The sequence below is a fragment of the Magnolia sinica genome, chromosome 14 (assembly GCF_029962835.1).
Source record: "Magnolia sinica isolate HGM2019 chromosome 14, MsV1, whole genome shotgun sequence".
In the NCBI taxonomy this organism is placed as follows: Eukaryota; Viridiplantae; Streptophyta; class Magnoliopsida; order Magnoliales; family Magnoliaceae; genus Magnolia; species Magnolia sinica.
The window spans coordinates 14,705,581-14,727,537 of record NC_080586.1 but is presented as its reverse complement, the minus strand read 5'-3'; the positions used below and the strand labels follow the sequence as shown (position 1 = coordinate 14,727,537).

General features: G+C 40.3%; 1 protein-coding gene across 3 annotated transcripts; it reads left to right on the top strand.

Annotated features, from left to right (window-relative positions):
• Positions 1–959: 959 nt before the first annotated feature.
• On the top strand, positions 960–21,744 carry LOC131225310 (uncharacterized). Of its 3 annotated transcripts, XM_058220828.1 has the most exons (3): positions 960–1,143; positions 13,837–14,032; positions 21,191–21,744. In XM_058220828.1, exon 3 carries the CDS (start codon positions 21,201–21,203, stop codon positions 21,543–21,545), a length of 345 nt encoding a protein of 114 aa, XP_058076811.1. In that variant the 5' UTR covers positions 960–1,143; positions 13,837–14,032; positions 21,191–21,200; the 3' UTR covers positions 21,546–21,744. The 3 variants fall into 3 exon arrangements, with proteins under 3 accessions (XP_058076811.1, XP_058076810.1, XP_058076809.1); XM_058220827.1 differs by lacking the exon at positions 13,837–14,032 and having other exon boundaries at positions 21,188–21,744; XM_058220826.1 differs by lacking the exon at positions 13,837–14,032 and having other exon boundaries at positions 962–1,143.
• Positions 21,745–21,957: the final 213 nt, after the last annotated feature.

Below are 21,957 nucleotides of genomic sequence, written 5' to 3'. Positions count from 1 at the left end.
GAACAATGCATGCCCAGGTTTTGACAGCAACGGACGCGGATTGCGTCCTACCCCTGCCCGGACGGTAATCCATCCGAGCGGGGCTCTGTGGGGCCCACCGTGATGTAAGTATTTTATCCACTCCGTTAATAGATTTTCTCAGATAATTTTAAGACATGATCCTAAAAATGAGGCAACTCCACACATCTAGTGGACCACACCAAAGGAAGCTGGAGCGATAATGACACCAACCGTTGAAACCTTTCTAAGGGCCACCGTGATGTTTTTTTTACCATCCAACCTATTCATAGGGTCATGTAGGCGTCGATGAAGTGAAAAAACAAACATCATCTTGATCCACAACATCTCCCCCTCCCAAGAAATATTTAATGGTGAACGTTCAATCCCCACTTCGTGGTCCAATTAAGCCCTGTAACTATCTCATTTTTAGCATCACATATTAAAATTATCTGAGAAAAATGATGAACGGCGTGGATAAAACACTTACACTACGTTGGGCCCCACAGATCGGACGGCAACGTGCCTATGGGATGCTGATGAAGTTCCTGGGCAAGGATGCTGGGTGGGGCCCACCGCCATTTTTATGACAAATCTACCCGTTCATCCGTTTTCCCATCTCATTTTAGGGCATGATACCAAAAATAAAGTGGATCCAAAACTAAAGTGAGACACACGAGAGGAAACAATGAGGATTCAATGAGAATCGTTGAAATATTCTTGTGGCCATAAAAGTTTTGTGTCAGGCTAATTTTATTTTTTATTTTTAATTTTTACTTCATTCCATTGGTAATGACGTTATAAACGGTTTGGATGGCATATAAACATCAAGGCGGAGACCATGAATGTTTCAACGGTAAGCATTTCTTCCCCCAATTTTCCCTCTCGTGTGATCTATTTAAGTTTTCGATCCACCTCATTTTTGGGTCATGTATTCTAAAATAAGCTTGCAAAACGGATGAACGGGGAGGATTTCCACAAACATCACTGTGGCCCCACCCAGCATCCTTGCGCAGGAACTTTCTTAGAAAGGCTTTAGCAGGGAATCAGCGTCCCCCCTGTGTTTCTCTGCGTCGAGCCAAACCATCTCTCCGTAGCTCACACCCTTTCCCACCCATACCCTACTCTCGAAGAAGAAGAAAAGAGGTAAATCTCTCTCTCTCTCTCTCTGATTTTGGGTTTTGAACCGTTTGATTTTTACTGTTTAGATGGAATTGCTAATCCTTTGATTGAGGTATTTGAACCCAATCAGGACTCCTGGAGAGGTGTGAGACATTTCCTTTCCTCGTATAAAATACTTTAGCTAAAGTTCACCCATGGAATTCCTTCTTCCATGGTGGAATCATTGGGAAAATCGATTACTTTTTTTTTAAAGTGGAGCTATATAGAAAAGAATGTTAATTTGGGAGGGTGGCGTGGACTGCTTCCGATATTAGCATTGTCAACCGCTCCCTCAACCAATCGATGCAATGGAAATGGACAGTCCACATTGATGATACTGATGTGGGGCCCACTCTCGATTGTCCATCCCACCCAAAGAATTACTCTGGCACACTGATCACAAGTATGCAGTCAATGGATTGGAAATGGAAGGTTCATATTTTTATATAAGGAAATGGCTGATGGGTGATGTGGATCGTCGATCATGTGGGTCCCGCTCAGTTTTGATTGTTTGTCCCTCCTGAAAAAATCAGTTTGATTGGATGACCATTACCTTAACCTTATGATCGATGGTTAGGAAATGGGGGAAGTCCTTATTTACTGTACCAGTAAAAGTCTGATAATGAGGGGTCCACCTTTGATTGCCCTTAGGAGTCTTGGGAAGAGTCTTCTTCTGCGTAATGAACTTTAGGTTTTTGAAAGAGTGATGGTCTAGTGGGCTGTGTATCGGAAACATTCCCATGCACATTGCTGCAGTTGGAGTCGTTGGCATCTGTATCGCCTATCTGCATTGTCCATTAGGCCAAGTCCACTCTTCTCGGGCTGCCTTGAAAATTCATAGTTACCGGATGATTCAAATTGTATAGTTAGCGGCATGCAAAAATGTATAGAGAAGATTGATCCAATCACGAAAGGTTAGGAACATCTGAATGATGTGCTTTTTTTTTTTTTTTTTGCACAGTAGTGGAAGAAGAATGAGTTGGACTTAATGGATGATCTAGTAGGTGATGTGAGTGCCAACGAGGCCAAATGCAACTATGTGGATGGGAAGGTTTCTATGTACTTCACTCACTAAATCATTTCTCTTTAGGAAATTATGAAAGAAGAATATCGCATGCAAAAATCAAGGTATTAAAAAATGGTTTTGTAAATTTTTTTCATAAAAGGATGGAACCAAAATTTACAAAAGACAAAAACAAAAAAAAAAGAAAATTACAACTCAAGCCAACTGATTGGAAATTGGGAGATAACCTTCAATGAAATCGCCCAATCCATTGCATTTGATTTAGCTCTACTAAAAATCTCCAAAACTTCCCCTTGCCGATTTCTAAAACAATGCTCATTCTTTTCAAGCCATATGAACCATAATCCCGCAACTAAACACAAATGCCACACTTTTTTTGCCAATCTTCCCTTTACCTCCCTCATGCCATGCCGACAAACATCGATCAATAGAGCTTGGCAACACCCATGTGACCCCGAACAAGTCAGAGCAGCAATCCCAAATTTTTCTTGCAAACGGACAGTGAATGGAAGGATGATCCACCGATTCCTCATCTTGATAACACATTATGCAGACATTCGGGAGGATCATCATTTTTTTGCGCAGGTTATTCACTAGTATTAACATGTTCTTGCTTCCCACTAACCAAGCATGCACTACTACCTTTGGAGGAGTTCCATAATGCCAAACAAAAGATGTCGGACAGAACCTGTCAATGCTAGCCCCATTAATAACCTCATAAAAAGATTTGACAAAGAATTTACTCGATTCTCCTTCAGCCATAGCATTGAGCCTACTTCCTCAAGTGTCGGAGATACCTCAAACAGCACATCCATTAACCGAATTAACTCATCTCCACCTCACTCAAATTCCTATGACACAATGAAGCCCAAGTAACTGTATTTCCTCGAATTTAAAAGCATCTATCCACCCTCAAGTCTGACTCTAGAGCAATCCCTGCCAAATGAGGAAACAATTCACACAACTTTTGCTCCCCCACCCAAATATCCTCCCAAAACTTAATGGTTTTCCCATCCCTAAAATGAAAACCTATCCCTGCCCACACCCTACTTTTTACCAATGCCACCACTTTCCATAAGCAAGATGCAATGTATAGAGATGATGCCCTAATCCATCTACCCTCCCCTCTAGCCCGTATTTCCTAGCTATTACCTCTCCCCATATGGAACCTTCCTCCTCTCCAAACCTCCAAACCTATTTGCCTAGCAATGCTAAATTCATAAGTTCTATGTTTCATAATCTGGCCCCCTCTCGATTCCAAGGTTTGCACACTTCCTCCCATTTCATGCGATGAAAATTTTCTTATCATCCGCTCCATTCCACGAGAAATCTCTCCTTATTTTTCTCAACATGAGTACCACCAATTTAGGACATTTAAATAAGGACATAAATTAAATCAGTAGATTTGACACCGTCACCTTTATCAATGTTAGCCTCTCCCCCCATTGATAGGTATCTAGTCTTCCATTGTGATTACTTTCTTTTGAATCTCTCCATCACTTTGTCCCAAAGATGTTTTGCTGGTTTTCCTATACATAGCAGATGGCCGAGATATGTGGTTGGAAAGGAACCTGCCCTACATCCAAATATTCTCACATACTGGCCAACCTCTTCTTTAGAGATGCCCACCCCCAATATTTCAATTTTACTGATATTAACCTTAAGGCCTAAAACTACATCAAAACTGATTATGATTGATTGAAGATTGGACACCTCGAGATCATCTACCTCGCATAATAATAATGTATCATCTGCAAATTGAAGGTTTATGACTTGAAATTCTGAGTTGTCCCCATTGAAGCCCTTCACCAAATTCCCCTCTGCACTTTTATCTACCATTCAACTAAGAGCTTCCATTACTACTAGAAATAAGTATGGGGACATTGGATCTGCTTTCCTAAGACCTCTGTATGGATTGTTTGGAGAACCATTAGGTAAAAAAAAAGATTAAAAAAAAAACTTTTTGGAGAACCATTAACCAATACTGAGAATTTAACAAAGCTTACATGCCTTCATCCAATATTCCATCTCTACCCACAACTTAACCTACCCAATAGGTAATCCATAAAATCCCAATCAACATGATTATAAGCTTTTTCTATATCCAATTTGCAAACCACCCCTTTTAATCCTCTCATATTATATGAGTCAATGGATTCATGAGCCACTAATGTTGTGTCCTCTATCTGTCTTCCTTCCACAAAGCCCCCTTGTGATAAAGAGATGACCTCTCCCATGGCTGCACGGAATCTTAAAGCTAATATTTTTGCCAAAATCTTGTAAGGACTTTCCCAATAAGCTGATTGGTCTGAAATCTCTTAGGCTCTTTGTCCCCTCTTTCTTTGGAATTAAAGCTATAAATGTGGCCCCTAATTCTAAAGTTGCATGACCTAATTCATAGAATTCCTTAATTAAAACAATCACACCAAGCTTAACTAACCAAAACTTTTGGTAAAATGCTCTCAGAAAACCATCATGCCCCTATGCTTTATCACATCCCAGTTCCGATAATGCTTTCTCAATCTCTTCTTCTAAAAATGCTTTTACGAGTGATTCTGCCGCATCTAGAGACATGGAGTCAAAAAAGAGATTATCAAGAGAAGGCCGCTTCCATTCTTCTTTTGCCAAAAGACTTCTATAGAAATTTACTATAGAGTCACACACCTTTACTTTGCCTTCTATTCTTAACCCCTCCACCATTAATGATTTGATTTTATTAATTCTTGCTCGAGCGCTTGCCATTGTATGAAAAAAAGTTCGTATTTTTATCTCCTTCTTTTAACCATAGAGCCCTTGAACCCTATCTCCATTTAATTTCATCTTCTCGTAATCTAGCATTGTACTTAGCTTTGAAAACTTCCCTCCAAGGTCTTTCATCTTCCAACAAACGTTGTGCCTCTTCTTTGATATCCAACAACTGAATATCATGCAATAATCTTGCCAACTCCTCTTCTCTCCTCCCCAAAGCCTCCTTTTTCCAAACATTTATTTTGCCCTTCAACATTTTTAATTTCTGAAATAAAATGAAACCTGCTTTCCCTTGTATTGAGAAAAAAGACCACCAATTTGCCACCTGCTCCTCAAAACCTATTTCTAGCCAAGCGAGTTTGTACCTAAACAGCTGTGGACCCCAATTTTCTTCCTTCACTTCTAGCATGATTGGACAATGATCGGGTATTGGCTTTGGCAAACCTCTTTGATGCAGTAACGAGAATTTTTCTACCCATTCTAGTGATAAGTAAAAAAATCGATCTAGCTTTGATTTAATCGCCCTTGCCTGCCCATTGGACCACATGTATTTAACTTCTCCCATTGGTACCCATTCTGGTGATAATAAATAAATAAAATCGATCTAGCTTTGATTTAATCGCCCTTGCCTGCCCATTGGACCATTTGTGTTTAACTTTTCCCATTGGTAAGTTAACTATGTCATTTTTATGATCCATTCGGAGAAATTTCTCATGCTGCAAGAAATGTTACCTCTGTTCGATTTTTCATAAGTAAATCTGGCCACATTAAAATCTCCTCCCACACACCATTTCATTTACATTGGCTCCAACATGAATCTAGCTCAGACCAGAATTCTTGACATAAACTTGGCCTAACTGGCCCATAAATTGTTGTAAAAACCCAACGAAAACCCAATGAAATTTCTTTAAAAAGTATAGATAAAGAAAATTGTCCTTTCCAACGATCCTCCTTACACCATACGGTTGAAGTCCATATGACCAAAATGCCTCCCATAGCACCATTCGCATCTATCGTTTCCCATTCCTTTGGCTGACCCCACCATACCGAATTCACCAAGGTCTGATCTATACTTTTCAATTTGGTTTCCTGAAACGCTCCCAATTGGGCTTTATACCTCTTGCACATGTCCTTAATTTGTATTCTTTGTTACAGAAACCCTAATCCCCTCACATTCCAACTGAATATCTTCATTAGAAACCTGTTGATCCCTCATCCTCCCTGTCGGAGTTGTTCACAGTCTCCCCCCACTTCTCATGCATTTTCATACCCTATTTGTGGCATTTCTATAACGTTACCAAGATTCTGATTGGGACTCTCTTGATGATTTAACTTCTGTTCCTTTCTTCCACGAACTCAAACAAAACCACAGTCTTCTAGTCTATCACCAAAAACTACTCCCACTAAATGTGCCATCTTTACTATGACCACTTTGATTCGTTTCATACCTTGAGCCATCGATACTTTTTTATCTTGGAACTGACGAGAGAGGATGCCATTATTTGCTTCCATTTTGGTAATTGGAACTAACTCCCCCTGTGTGTTGTTGTTCATTTGATGATTCACAATAAGCAGGGGAACTATCTGGGTTTATCTCAGATCTTCTGATACTTCACAGAAGGAATCCCTCTAACAAACCTGGTAACAAACCTGCCATTTTGACCCTATAATGTGTAGCTGTTACTACTGTTATGTAACCGTTTTGGCTAGAGCTGGGCATCGGACCGAGTCAAATCGGATTGGGTCCAACTCGATTCGATCCGAAATCTATATAGGCTGACCCGAACTCGATCCAATCCGGGACTGAGTCCGGGACATCTGACTCGAACCGATCTGATGCACGGTGAGCCTGACCCGAACAGAGTCCAACTCGGTCAGGGAAACCGAGTCAGATCGGGTTGGGTACGATTCGGATCGAATTTTTTAACGGTGAAAATCCTTATCCTCGCTGCTATTTTCAGTGTGGTCCATTTGAGCTTTAGATATGATTCAATTTTTATTTTTATTTCCAAATGCTCTAAAATGATCACGAAAAATGGATAAATGGTATGGATATAATAAATACATCATTGTGGGGCCCATGTAATTTTGATCTCATTTGTGCCATTCGTACAACTCGGAGCTCGAAGCGTGTAGGCGTAGCTGTGTTGACGTGCACAACACGAAAGTGCAGCTGTGTTGACACTTGACGTGCACTTTGCTATATTGACGTTAGCAAGTTCTGTGGGTTTGATCATGGGGTATGTGTTATATCCAAATCGTCCATCCATTTGGCGAGCTCGTCTTAAGGCTTGAGACGAAAAATAAGACAGATCTAACTATCAAGTGGACCACACGAATTGTTTAACAGTGAAAATCATTATCTCTGCTGCTATTTGTGGTGTGGTCCAGACAGTGTTTTAAATACCGGTAGTGTGATGCGTAGTGCTCAACCCTCTATAGCGTGTGGCGTAAATATGTAGCGTGTAGCGTAAGCTACACGATATTTCTATTTTTTAATTTAAAAATAGGACAAATATAATAAATAGTAAAAAAAAGGGAAAAAAAATATAAAAATGCCTAAAAGATGATTCATTTGATCAATTATAAGCATGTTCAAAAAAGTTATTAGTTATCATTTATCAAAAGCCAATTCAAATACATAAGCCAAATCAAATAATTATCACATCAACAATTTCCTAAGCAAACCACTTTAATTAATAATGTCTAATTGAAACCACAAGTCACAATTATGAAAAGAAATAAAAATCTCATAGGTTAAAAGTATCAAGTACAATACAAGTGTCACATTCCTCAACATTAGAAACAAAGAAAACGTAAAAAAATAAAAAATAAAACTAAAATAGTAAAAAAAATACATTGTAGCTTACGCTACGCGCTACGTAGCTGTAGCGTACACTACAACCCCTATAGCGTGCACTACAGGGGATTTACGTCGCTACAGGAGATTTACGCTATTTGGGATGCTACGTAGCGCTACGGCCACGCTACGCTACGGGCGCTATTTGAAACACTGGGTCCAGATGATCTTTGGATATTATTCATTTTTTGGATAATGCTCTATAATGATCTCTAAAAATATATGAACGGTGTAGATATAATAAATACATCACTGTGGGGCCCATATAACTTTGATCTCCTTTGAACCATTCGTACAACTCGGAGCTCGAGGAGCGTCAATACTCGTCTTCGCACAACACGTACCTACAACTACAACATCTATATAGTTCTCTCTCTCTCTCTCTCATGAAAGCTCTCTCTCTCTCTCTCTCTCTCTCACCGAAAATGATAGGATGATATCATCGTCCGCCCTGATAGATATAAACACTCTTTTCTTTCTACTCTTGGTAATACAGAGTACAACTCTGTACTATTGTATGTTATCATAAGTACATAAGAGAGGATGTATCTTACTGTGTGGTACTGAGTAAACTCTGTTGGGGCCCACCGTGAATGCATGTGGTTTATCCACTCTGGATCGGGTCGGATCGGGTTTCGGATCGGATCGGTCCGGATTGACCACGATCCGAACTCGATCCGAAAAATATTCGGATCTGAATGGCCCAACTCGATCCGCACTGATCCAGGCCGTCGGTTCAGATCGGGTCGGATCCACCGGATTGGGTCAGACATGCCCAGCTCTAGTTGTGGCATACTATGATCATAACGATAATGACCCCTTTTTTTTTTTTTTTGAGAAACTATAAGATATATTTAGTAACGGTAAGTCGGTAATGACCATTATTATAATGGAAGTTTCAAATGGCCATTGTCAACATTGTCAACATATACATTATTATATAATTAATTTTTTTTTTCTTAATTTATAGGTTCTGTAAGGGGCCATCTAAACGAGGCTTAAGTGTTTGTGCCATATATTGCTCTCTACGCTGATTTGGGGTATTTGGAATGAAAGAAAGAACAGTCTTCTCGAGAGATCTATGGCCTGCAGGGATGTTGTTCATAGAATTGATTGTTGTTGGTTGTTCCTAGAGCTTCTAATGATTTGGCTGATTCTTTATCCAAGGATGGTGTTTCCAAACCATCCTTTGCAATTAGTTGTTCCTATCCACTGCCTTCATACATGGCTTCTTTTTCTTCTTCTTTTTTTTTTCGCTAATTATTTTATTGAAAAGGACAAAAATGTCTTTAAATTGTCAGAAAGAGGGCGGTTTCAATCTTTGTCCTGTCATTGGATTAGGGAAACACTTGCAAGAGCTATATGCTAGATGTTTGACCTAACCTTGCTATGTTTGGATTTCTCCTCGAGGTATTCTGTATCGGTAACGGTGGCCGTAACAGTCACCACCATTACCAATACAAGGGCGTAACGACCGTTACGATCCCGTAACGGTTGAAAGTTTTCTTTGCTCGAAACATTCTGAAAAAATATCTGGAGAATCAAGAATAATGTAAATATTTCAAATATGTATTTTTTATTTTTATTTTTTAACATGTTTATGGTAATGTAATGGTCCTCTCTTTGGTGAGAGTTTTGTATTGGGCTGGCTAGTGAATTGTTTAATATGATTATGTCTCTAATGTTTACACATCACAATCAAGCATTATAACTAGAAATTAGAAAAAGGCATAAATACTGTTTTTTCAATTTTTTGAAAAAAAGGCCCTCAGATATTCTATTCGCTCAAATCACTTCAATCCACAGTTTTAATCATAAAAGCTATAATAAGAGTGGTCGAAATCTATTGTAAAATGATATAGGAAAGTTTTTGGAATGAGAAAAGTGAAAGAGATGAGAAAAATGAATTTAAAAAGAAAAAGAAAAAAGAAAGTGATCGTTTTTCGACCGTTATGGGAGTAACAGTTGTTATACCCTGTAACAACATTTACGGCCATCGTAACGACTGAAATGGTCTCAAAAAACTACCCCTTTTCTCCCCCGTATCGCATGACAGTCATGGCTGTGATTTATACCTATCGGCCTTTACGGGCGTATCGTAATGGATACGGAACACCTTGTTTCTCCTCCTTTAGGTTGGTTGGAGCTCAACTTGGATAGTACCTACAAAGTCGATCTAGGGAAAATCCTTGTTTAAGGAACCTTTTTAGATGAAAGGGAGAAGCACTGAAGCCACATTCACTTTATTTAAGGGGTTTGTTGAGTCATTCCCTTTTGAAGTTTTTTTTTTTTTTTTTTTTTGAAGACACAGGGTGTCCCCACCCCTTTTTGAGGCAAGACTATTCCCTGCAGATACACGCAATCACCCACAACCACGTGTATCGGGTAATGCCGAGGAGGGGAGTTGAACCCACACCTGTAGGGAGCAAACTCACGGTGATGGCCACTCGCCCAAACCTCATTGGGTCATTCTCTTTTAAGTTGAGGTGCAGGCTCTAGCTATATAATTCCACTGTTGATAGGAAAGATGATGTGCCACCACATTTTAGGCCCTTGACCAACTTTCAGTTCAAGTTAAACATTTACAATTGTTTTAATTTCTTTTGGAATATAAATTTGGCCAACATGATTGAGAATCCAGTTACGTTTCTGGTTACAAAATGATAAGGGTTATGCCCCGTAGCAATTCAATCTTCATAATAAGCCAAAACTCAAAATGAAAACTAAAAAGGAATGTAAGAAAACTAGAGACGAAGATGGTTGTATTGTTGGAACATCAGTGAAATTTGCCTGGCTGGCTAGTCACCAGCATTTCAGTAGATGATTTATGGCAATCAGCTTGGGTTCACTTTTACTTCACTTATAGAGGAGAGTAGGTGAGTGTGGATTGTAACTTAGCATGTAGTTGTAGTGGTATGGAGGTTTGGGAGGTTGAAGATGATATATAATATATGATTTATGGGAGTTGGAGTGTTTGTTTCTCTCATTTTTACCCTTTTATGATTTGGCCAAGTGTGAGAGGTAGGGAAATATTGAGGATTTTATAGTTGAGGGTTGTAATTTTGCGTTACTTTGGGCTGAAAGGAATGGGAGATGCTTCCAAGATACAAGCCACAGTGACTGGGTTGCTAGTCGTGTGGGAGAGGGTGTTGGAGTGGGCTGCGGCTTTGGGCTGCTTGTAAGTCCTCTAATTTTCTTTTCTTTTGTTTGTTTATATATATATATATATAGAGTATTTGGTGCAGAATAATAAGCTTGATGGGAGACTCATCTAGGGTAGTGGGCTGATGGTGGGGTAGGTTACAGGCTTAATGGGAGACTTGTCAGGGGATTAGAATGATGATGGGATGAGTAGGCAGGAAGGTGATAATTATGGAGTAACAGCTGGCTTGATGGGAGATTCAGGTAGAATAGTAGGGTGGTGAGTTCAAAAGTATTGTAGTAGTAGGTGATGGTGAATTTGGGTATGATAGTAGAGTGATGAGTTGGAAAGTATAGTATTAGTCTCAATTGGAAATTCGGGTAGGATGATATGGTGATGGAAATTAGAGACAATGTTGTAATCTAAGTTGGCTAAGAGCTGAAGTTTGAAAGTCGTAATTAGTAGGTCATGTCCAACAAGAAGCATAGGTACACTGTACTCCTAAGACATAGGCCCAAGCCATCTTCATGTGATGCACAAGTGATGATCATCATCTTTACATCTTCTATTTCTTAATATATTCATTTTCGGTTTCCATTTTGAGTTTTAGCTTCTCCAAGAGATCGCATTGCTATGTGGGCATGAGCCGGTGCCTAAGCCGTTGAGTAGCAGGAATGCTCCTCCAACGATTGTTGAAGGTGACTCCTCAGCAATCAATTGGGCAAATTCATTGTCCACCTACCCATGGCACCTCACAAGATTGGATTGAAGAGATCAAACTATCCGTCCTGCATCAAAAACTGATGATGAATGAGAATTATGACATTTTCTTCCGCCTTAAGGCACAAGTACCACCCATTGGCAATGATCTTTTTCCAGTACCTTTTTTTTTTTTTTTTTTTTACACACGCACACACCCCACACACGCATGGCATGGGATTTCACCACCGTGGGTACTCGGTGTTGAAACTCTAGGGAGTCTACTACCCAGGTAAGAGTAAGGACCCAATCTTTTTCCGGTACCTAAGGTGATCAGTGGTGAGGATTTCATCCTTCCCTGCAACCTAGCAAAAAGCTGCCAAACGAGGGAGACACTTAGCCTTCCAGATGCCAAAACCGAAGACGGATTGATGTCCCAACAGCAAACCATATTGTACATTGTTCTGACAGAAACATCCAAGCAATTTCCTTATCCAGATTCTTCTCTGTACCTAATGTTGGGATGAAAATCTCAAATGAGCCAGCAAGTCAGCATATAATGCTATTTCTTCATCACAGATTCCTAAATTGAACGTTCCAAAATATGCGGCATGGCCTCCCAATATGGACACACAGTTCTCAACCATTGCCTTTTTGTCAGAAGTCAAATTGAATAAAGCTTGAAACTGGGAGCGCAACAGGGAGTCCTCACACCAAGTGCCAGTCCAGAAATGCACCCAATTCCTCTTCCCAGTTTGTACCTTATTCCTTTTCTGAAATATACAGTCATGTACTGAATCACTTTTTCCACATAGCTGAAACTCCAGAGTTAGGCCTTGTTTTGATGTCCCAACCGTTCTCATCCTGCCCATATTTGGCCGTTCTTTCCACATAGCTGAAACTCTTAGAGTTGGGCCTGGTTTTGATGTCCCAACCGTTCTCGTCCTGCCCATGTTTGGCCACCAGTACCTGCTTTCGCAAACTATCACCTGTGGATGATACAACCACTGTCGTTTTCCACACAACGCCGAGTTCATCGGTTACATACATTCAATGCCCAGTCCTCCCCTTCTTTTCGGCTTGCATACTTTGCATGGGGCCAAATGATACTTTCCTTTCTCCTCTCTCCCCCGCCATAGAAAATCCTGTTGGATTTTTTCAATGCACTGAATAACAGTAACCAGGCATCGAAATAAAGACACGGAGTATATAGGCATATTCTCCGTTGCTGTCTTGATGAGAGTAGTCCTACTACCAAACGATAGATAGTTGCCTTTCCACGCAGATAACCTTTTCTCTATATTGATGCAGGGACATGTGATGACATAATCCTAGATGCATGTATAATCAGGTTAAAGAATGTTCAAGTAAATACACGAATCAACTAACCGTTTCCAATTAAAGGGATTAAGTAAATTTTAACACAAAGATGAGGTCATTCCATCAGGATCATGCCCCTTAGCATAAAATCACGTAAACAATAAAAAGGGAGGACCTAGGGATATGAGGATATCCCAGATCTAGGATAAGTCAGTCTACAATTAAGTTTGGATCTGATTCTATTCTGTTCAAACTAGAAAAGGGATATGCAGAGAGGAACGAAAGGGGTGAAGGATGAAAGGTTCAGGATGAAGAAAGTACAAGTCCTTTTGTTGTCAAAAGAAAAGGAGGATGATGATTCTTACCTTTTCCTGCACCTCGAAGATTTAGAAAGAAAGAAACCTGAAATCAGGGTGGAATCCTCAACACCCAAGGGCCAATCCTGAAATCCTAATCTCTTGAATAAAGAGAAAAAAAATGATGAATTTCTATTCATTCAATAATAATGAAAATAGGGTTTCTCACAACGTATATATAGGCTATGGAAAAAGTAAAAGTGCACTAAAGCCCCTAAAAACAAGAAAATAACAAAAAAAGACAAAAATAAAGAAAGTGCAATAAAGCTCCTGAAACAAGAAAAAAGAATGAAAACGCCTAAAACTAAAACGCCTGTGTGGTAGGGTGTGAAATCCGACCTATGGATCTATGGTCAAGGTGCGGTCATGCTGCTCCTGCACTCGTAGCGCGTAAGAAAATGGGTGCGATGGACCCAACATCCATCCACATCAACTCCTCTGCTCCGGTACTCTGTCGGCGACGCCTCCTCCTCTGGTACACTGTAAAGGTTGCACCGCTGATGTTCGCATCATATATGCTCCACTACAGGGTCCCAAAGATGCTTAGACATACAGCCAATGAACAACGGGAGACCCCGATACTGAGAAGGGAAGGACCCTGCTTTGTAATTCAGAGCCAAAGCTACTTGTTCGACGTCTCTCTCTTGCAAGCGAATCACGTCAGACTTGTTCCAATTAATCTTTTTCCCTGACACCACTTGGAACCATCTCAAGTTAACCTTCAGGTTTGAAACTACTCTTCCTTCGGATCACATAGCAACAAGATATCATTTGCAAACTACAAATGTGATGTGTGCAACCCATTAGCACCTATTCTGAAGCCTTGGATTAAGCCCTCCTCCACTCCTTTTGACATCATTTGACTGAAAGCCCCTATTATAGCAACAAACAAAAAGGAGGAGAGGGGATCCCCTTGATGAAGCCCCCTCATACCCGGGAAAAAACCTTTTGGGGCTGGCCTAACAAAATCTTGGAATCCAACCCCTCCAGCTGATGCCAAATCCAAGATGTCTCAACATATAGTCCAAGAATCCCCAATCGTATCTGTCGTAAGCTTTTTTTTTTTCTTTTTCTTTTAAGTCGAAGTTTAACAGCCACTCCTACTTTCCCTAATTTATGCTGGAAATCAATGCATTCATGTGCTATGAGCGCCCTATCAAGAATCTGTCAACCTCTAGGAAAGCCCACTAAGCACCAAAGATAACCTTAGCAAAGCAAAACCCATCGTTGTTGCTAAGATTTTATACAGTCTGCCAGTCAAAGTAATCGGCCTATCATCTTTGATTTGGATTGCACCTTCCCCTTTGGGGATAAGAGCAATGAATGATGGACCCATTTCCATGCCATCCTTGCTGGCCGCATAGAATTCAACTAATTTGATCAAATGTGCTTTAACATCTTCCTAGAATATCTGGTAAATGCTAAGGGAAAGCCATCCGGGTCTTGGGCTCGGTCTCTCTACCCAATTTAAACACTACCTTTTTTTTCTTCTTCCATAAACAGAGCTTCCAGAGGTTCTCTATCCTTATCATACAACAATTTGAACTGCTGGTTATCCAACTTCGGTCTTCTCCTTCTTCCACTTTATATAAATTGGAAAAGAACTCAATGAATTTTGCACAGTTTTCCCACCTATTTTCACAACTCTTCCATTAACCAAAACTCAGTGATTGAAGTTACTTCTTCACTGTGCTGACACCATACCGTGGAAGTATTTGGTATTCTTTCCCCTTCTAAGATCCACTTAGAGCGAGTTTGCTGCCTCCATTTACTCTCTTCCTCATTGACTTCTCTTGTGAATGCCTCTTTGGGCTAGAAGAGCATTGGTTTCTTCTTTTGATAGGGTTCTATTTTCTTCCGCTCTATCCAATAAGCTAATCTTCTCTAGGATTTAGTTTTTTGTTCTTCGACCTCTTTGAAACACGATTTTCTACAATATTTAGTTTACCTTTCAAAGACTTTAACTTCAAAGCTAACCAACAGCTAACATTACCTTGAGTGTGAAAAGATTGCCACCACTCCTTAATTTTAGCTTGAAACCCTTGTTCTTCTAACTACATTAATTCGAATCTAAATGGTTTTGGCCCCAATGACTCCATGACTCCATTACCATTTCAAGAATGACCGGATAGTGATATGAAGTCAGTTTTGGCCCTACCTTTTAGGACATTTCCGAGTATTGTGAGGCCTAGTCACTTGACACCATGAATGTATCAATTAACAACATAGCTGTGTTACTTTGGTGATTGGACCATGTGAACTGGACATCCCCCATTGGAAAATCTATCATGTTATTTCTTTGAACCCCCTTGAAATTGGATGGTGTTGAAATTGCCACCTACACACCATGGCAAGTTCCATCTTTGTCCCATAGCATCCGTCTCCTCCTAGAAGGAGGCCTTTAGCACAACAATAAAGGATAATATATAGATGAAAGAACCCATCTGAATCCGTCCTTCCTAGAGATGAGTTGCACGAATAACGAAAACTTACCCACCCAACTGTTAATTTTCTGTGATTCGATACTATTCCCAAATCACTAGTAAGCCTCTTGATGCTCCTCGAGAGCTCAGATCCACCCATTTGAACCTCATTGTGTTGCCCTAGACTGACCTGATGAACGAATCAGACATCCTCCACTTTGATTTCTTGTAGCATTACAATATGTGCTTTTTGACTTCTGATCGTTTGCTTTAGAAGAGCTCTTTTCATGGGGTAGCCCATTCCCCTCATTTTCTAGGGGAGAATCTTCATAGATCACCAAATTTTGACCCCTTTCACAATTCTATAGGTCTCATGGTAATTGCAATGGATTCTGTGCTTGTTGCCCCTTTTTCGTAGTTAATGGACGAGGATATATGATGCGGACATCAGTGGTGCGCCCTTTAGAGTATACCAGAGAAGGAGGCGTCACCGACAGAGTAGCAGAGCGGAGGAGTTGATGTGGATGGACGACGGGTCCATCGGACCCACTCTCTGACGTGCTACGAGTACAGGAGCGGCATAACGACACCCCGACCATAGATCCATGGGTCGGATTTCACACTCTACCACACGGGTGTTCACCCCGACCATATATCCATGGGTCAGATTTCATACCCTACCGCATGGGTGTTTTAGTTTTGGACTTTTTTGTTATTTTTCTTATTTTGGGGACTTTATTGCAACTTTCTTTATTTTTCATCTTTTTGTTATTTTTCTTGTTTCCAAGGGTTTTAGTGCACTTTTACTTTTTCCATAGCTTATATATACATTGTGAGGAACCCTATTTTCATTATTATTGAATGAATAAGAATTCGTCCATTTTCTTCCTCTTTATTCAAGAGATTAGGGTTTCAGGATTGACCCATAGGTGTTGAGGATTCCACCCCGAGTTCGGGTTTCTCTCTTTCGAAGATCTTTGAGGTGCAGGAAAAGGTAAGAATCATCCTCCTCCTTTTCTTTTGACGACAAAGGACCTATACCTTCTTCATCTCGAACCCCTCATCCTTCACCCCTTTCGTTTCTCTTTGGATACCCCTTTCTAGTTTGAACGGAAAAGAGGGATGTTTAGTCAGTAGAATCAAATCCAAGCTTACTCGTGGACTAACTTATGCTAGATCTGGGATATCCTCATATCCTAAGGTCCTCCCTTTTTACTGTTTACGTGATCTTATGATAAGGGGCATGATCTTGACGGAATAACCTCATCTTTGTGTTGAGATTTACCTAATCCATTTATTTGCAAACAGTTAGTTAATTAATGTATTTATTTGAATATTCTTTAACCCGATTATACATGCATCCAAGGTTAGGTTATCACATGTCCTTGCATCAATATATTCTAGATTTCTCTTTTTCCCTTTGCCACTCTCCTAGCTAGCTACCCATTGGGGTAAGCTTATAATTTTCGTGAGCCTCTAAATTGTCCCGCTCTCCACTAGTTCCATTGAAACTCCCACTGTATGGCCCATTTACGTTGATTATCATCTGGTTGATCCAAGGCAAATCTTCCTTCCACTTGTTCCTTTCTGATCCTTCTTGAGGAGCTACTTCTGCCTCTTCTACCTCCTCCCCCTAGCTAATCTCATTTCTATATCTGGTTCCTTCTCCTGAGTTTGAGATGGGATTGAAGTTACCTCAGATTCCCAGGTGGGTTTACGGTCTACGGTTTAGGGTCCAGGCAGTAATGATAGTATCTTGTACCTTAACCGGTGGCTCACTTTTTCTAAATAATGGGGAAGATGACTGAAACATGCCACTGAAAGACTCTATTGAGACAAAGATGGGCTATCAAGAACATAGAGGAGGTAGGATGGGCAGTTGGTCTTTTGTGGTGCTAGCAGGAATGCAAGTGAATGAATCCCGACGGTCCCTATCTGCCTGGTCTGCCAGCCCATGAATTCTTCAGAACAGGCCGGTAGGCGGGTGAGACAGAATTCAATTGCCAATTCTTGGTCAATGAGATTCATGGGCAATTTACCTTTCCACATAATGATCTGGGATATATTCTCAGCCACTGTGGGATCGGATGACACTGCGGGCACCATCGTCTCGCTTGCTGACCTTGACCCCTTATGCCGCCGGGTGCTTTTCGACCCTGAGGGAGGGGAATGATGGCACCTTCTCACATCAAGTTGTTATTATGAAGATGAGAGGGGTTAGCCGTTCGTTTTCTACCGAGGTCGGGGTTTTCCTGATTTCACCATGACAGCTTGATCAAAATAATAATGGCCCATATGATGTTCAATCATTGAGATTGAGCATTATTTGGGATGATGAACCAAGGCTATCTGGATAGTTTAGACGAATTAGAGAAATGGGGGACTAATTATCTTCTGCATGTTCTGCCAAAGTCACATGCGAACGATCAGCACTGCTTCTTACAGTTTGTGGGGAGACACCTCAGTAGACCTCTTTAAGTGCCTCTCGACTTTGATCCTGCACCCATAGGAAAATTATGAGGGCAGTTGTCCAGCCCAAGGGCCTCTCTATGCACTCATAATGATGACAGCTGCCACTGGCTGGAACCAGCTGTTCCATTTCAAATATTTTACCAGAATTGCCAAAAAAACCTGAATTATTAACCTTATCTCTGCAAATGAAGCCAACCACATTGGACTCTCTAATTCCTAGTTTGGTGCCACGTGAGACTAGGTCTAGTCTGATCTGCCTTCCATGTATGGAACCAGCTGTCCTATTTTAAATCTTTTACCAGAATTACCAAAAAAAAAAAAAAAAAAGAAACCCAAGTATTTATTTCACTTACCTCCAAATGTGAAGCCAGCCACATGGGACTCTCTAAATCCTTATCTGGTGTCACGCCAGACTGGGCGAGGCTGATTATGGTAGAATGTCGGCAGTAAACTCTCAAGAGACTCGGGACTGCACTTGCTTTGGAGTGTCTTAGATTCTTAGATTTTGTACTTAAGGACCTCATATTGAATAAAATATCAGGTGAAACTATTAAAGGTGCCCGATGAGATTGTTTGTGCACGACATACACACACCCACATGCAAATACTATGGGCAAATGCACAAGTACTTTTGAATTCACTTTACGACTGAAACTCATGTAGGGGAACCCCTGATCTCAAATTTATACACTGGGGGCCGTAAGGGGTCATTTATGGGGTAGAATACAGAACATTTGACCTCAGATTTATACATCTTGCTATGTCTCATCCCTGCCCCATAAAATTGCTTTATTTGCATGGGCAAGTGTCATTATTTTGTCTTCATGTGAATACCGTTATAAATGTTTGTGCATTGCATCTCTTCATTTCAGTTGTCTTTTGGATGCCTAGACCTTCAAATTGTTGTTGTGTTATTGAGAAACTATGTTAGCCCGACGGATTGTTTGTTTCGTTTGTTTTTTTTTTTTTGGTGTGCATGTAAGTTAAAGGTTGTCAGTTTTCCACTAAACTGAGAGGTTCAACCTTTTTCTGCGTCTCGTTGGCATAAAATTTTATGAAATGACTATCAAATTTCCAATGAGAATATGTGAAAAAGATTTGGTTTTTTCCATGTTTGATTGATTTTCCTGAATGCTCGGTTATCGTTTCCTGTTGAACGATTCTGTATTGCTTCCAGTTTCTATTTGGAGGAAAAGAAGTATATATTTTTCTCGAAACATAATGCTGTTCTCGGATGTTAGGTATTTGTTTTCCTTTTGCATGTTGATTTTATATGAACCCCACCTAGTTCTGCAATTCACAGCTATTTGAAAACTTGAAAATGTTCAACTTGACTCAGTGGAGTCCACTGTTCTCAATCAGATTTCATCAAGACTAGGAGAAAACCCAATTTGGTAAACAGTGGTTCAAGACTTCATTGGCTCGACTCGGCAAAAACTAAGAAAAGCTTGATGGAACTTGACAACACTCAACTCCCCAAGACTACAATATTCATAAGCTCTAAATTTTCAATTATGCCGAGTCTCGGTGTTCAAAAAAAAAAAAGGAAAGAAGGAAAGAAGAAGAAGAAGAAGAAGAAAAGAAACTCGACTAGAAGCAGACTTTTGGTTTGAGTAGAATTTTCAAGTTTTAAAACTTCTATTCACGATCCTTTTTAGTTTTTCGGCAGTGGGTTTCCTCACTTTCAGCAGTTCTAATGTTTTAAAGATGAGTAGGTTATTACATTTGCTTCAGTAGAATCATGTTTGAAATACTTTGTTGGCTCAGCCAGTAGTGATAATTTTGTTTCAGCTGGATATCTGCGGCCATCTAATGTCTGTGCTTGTGAATGACATCTACCAACAAATCATATCAGAACAACATCAGTTTTAGCTTTTTGATCAGTATTTTTTTTTTCCAGCAATTGAGTATGTCAAAAATTTATCTATCTGCTCACTGTACATGTGGATATGCATAAAGCGATCTTAGCCTTTCTTCCAGTGGGTCTCACCATGGATGATGAGCCGCAGCTTAGAAGTCCCACTGATATGATGATATGGTTTCAGCTGTCCACTAAATGGACCTTTCCTGTTAAAAATTGGACCACAGCTCAGTTCTGCCATTTTTTTAAGGTTTTCCATTTCCAGGCTGAAGTTCGGATGGTTATTGGTTCTATTGTTGAGTTACTGCCAATCCCTGACCCATCATGTGGATAGTCTGGATCAATAAAACATGTTCGCGTACAGTGGAGATAACTTGTGGATAGAACTTTATCCTATTCAAAAAGTATTCCTCTTTAACGTAGTTGCATTTACATGTAGTGTCGCTTCTCTGGTTGCTCAAATCTCATTTCTCAAATTTCCCAAACATGTAAATCTGAAATTTAAGCTTTAGGAGTTTAGACCCATCTTCACCTTCTTCTCTAGTTGTGCTTAGCACTTTAAATTCTTGTTTGGCTCCCTGGGAATCCAGCCTCTGGAAATCGTTTCCATTTTTGAGGGGTTGAATTTGTGTTTGGGTCGTCAGAAAGGGTGGGAAATGAACTCCCTTAGGAATCCAATTCCCAGGATCTGCCCCTTGTATGATTCCCCACTTTAAGATGGGTTGCGAAATTTTGGCAATTGATTCCCATCCAATGGTCATATTTTTTAAAATAATAAAAAGCAGTAGGGCTTATAAGAACTATTTCCTAGCATTCAAACACGAAATTGGATTCTGGGGAATCAATTTCTTAGTACCCAAAAACCATAGACATAATCTCCTTCCCTAGGAATCTGTTTCTTGGAAACAGATTCACAACCCCCTTCAAGATTCCAGGTAGCCAAACGACCCCAAATGTAAAGAAAGGATCTGTGGAGTCTCTATCTGCTTGTCGATTGACTGTCCAATCCATCTAACTAGTTTGAAAAAAGAGGATATGTTCGGTTTATGTTTCCATATTTACTCTCATAACATCTTTCCAAGCATGATTTTTCTAATCATTGGGTTTTGTTCTGTTGCTGCCAGCAGGGAATCAGTAATGGTTATCCCACCCCCAGTCAGGCCACCAAGAATTATGAAGTATCTCAAGCCGTATGTCTTGAAGATGCACTTCACAAACAAGTTCGTGAGTGCCCAAGTCATTCACACACCGACGGCTACAGTGGCCTCTTCCGCCAGCTCACAAGAGAAGCTGCTGAGGGAGGGCATGGAATGCACCCGGGATGTTGCTGCTGCTGCAAAGATCGGTAAGCTCCTCGGCGAGAGGTTGCTGCTCAAAGACATCCCTGCAGTTTCCATTTTCTTGAAGAGAGAGCAAAAGTACCATGGTAAGGTGAAGGCTGTTATTGATTCCATGCGGGAAGCAGGTGTGAAACTGATCTGAGCACCCTCTTTGGTTTTTGCTCAGGAACTGTTAGAACAGGCTCGCCCTTTTCTCATATGAACTTGTTTTGGTTCAAGAATGTACTTGTTTGGTGGGCCTTGGAAGATCTAGCGACCATCGGTGTTTTATGAACTATGGAGTGAACAGTGAGGTGACCATGTTGCAATGATACTTACAGAGGCTGCGTTTGGATGCACTATCGTATTGGATTGAGATGATTGGCCTGATAAAGCGGAAATTACAGGATTGCATTGGACAAACCCTCTGGCTCCATAGTGTAATTGTGTTACTTTCAAGTTGGACTTGAAAGGAAACATATTTGCAATTTGAGAGCAACAGCTTCAGGAATACTATGAAATGTCTCTTCTTCCTCTTTATTGAGGTGAGTTTTGCAATTCAATTCACTTGCGTA

Excerpts from the sequence above, each read along its gene's own strand:
- LOC131225310 (XM_058220827.1), top strand. The coding sequence starts at position 21,201 with ATGGTTATCCCACCCCCAGTCAGGCCACCAAGAATTATGAAGTATCTC.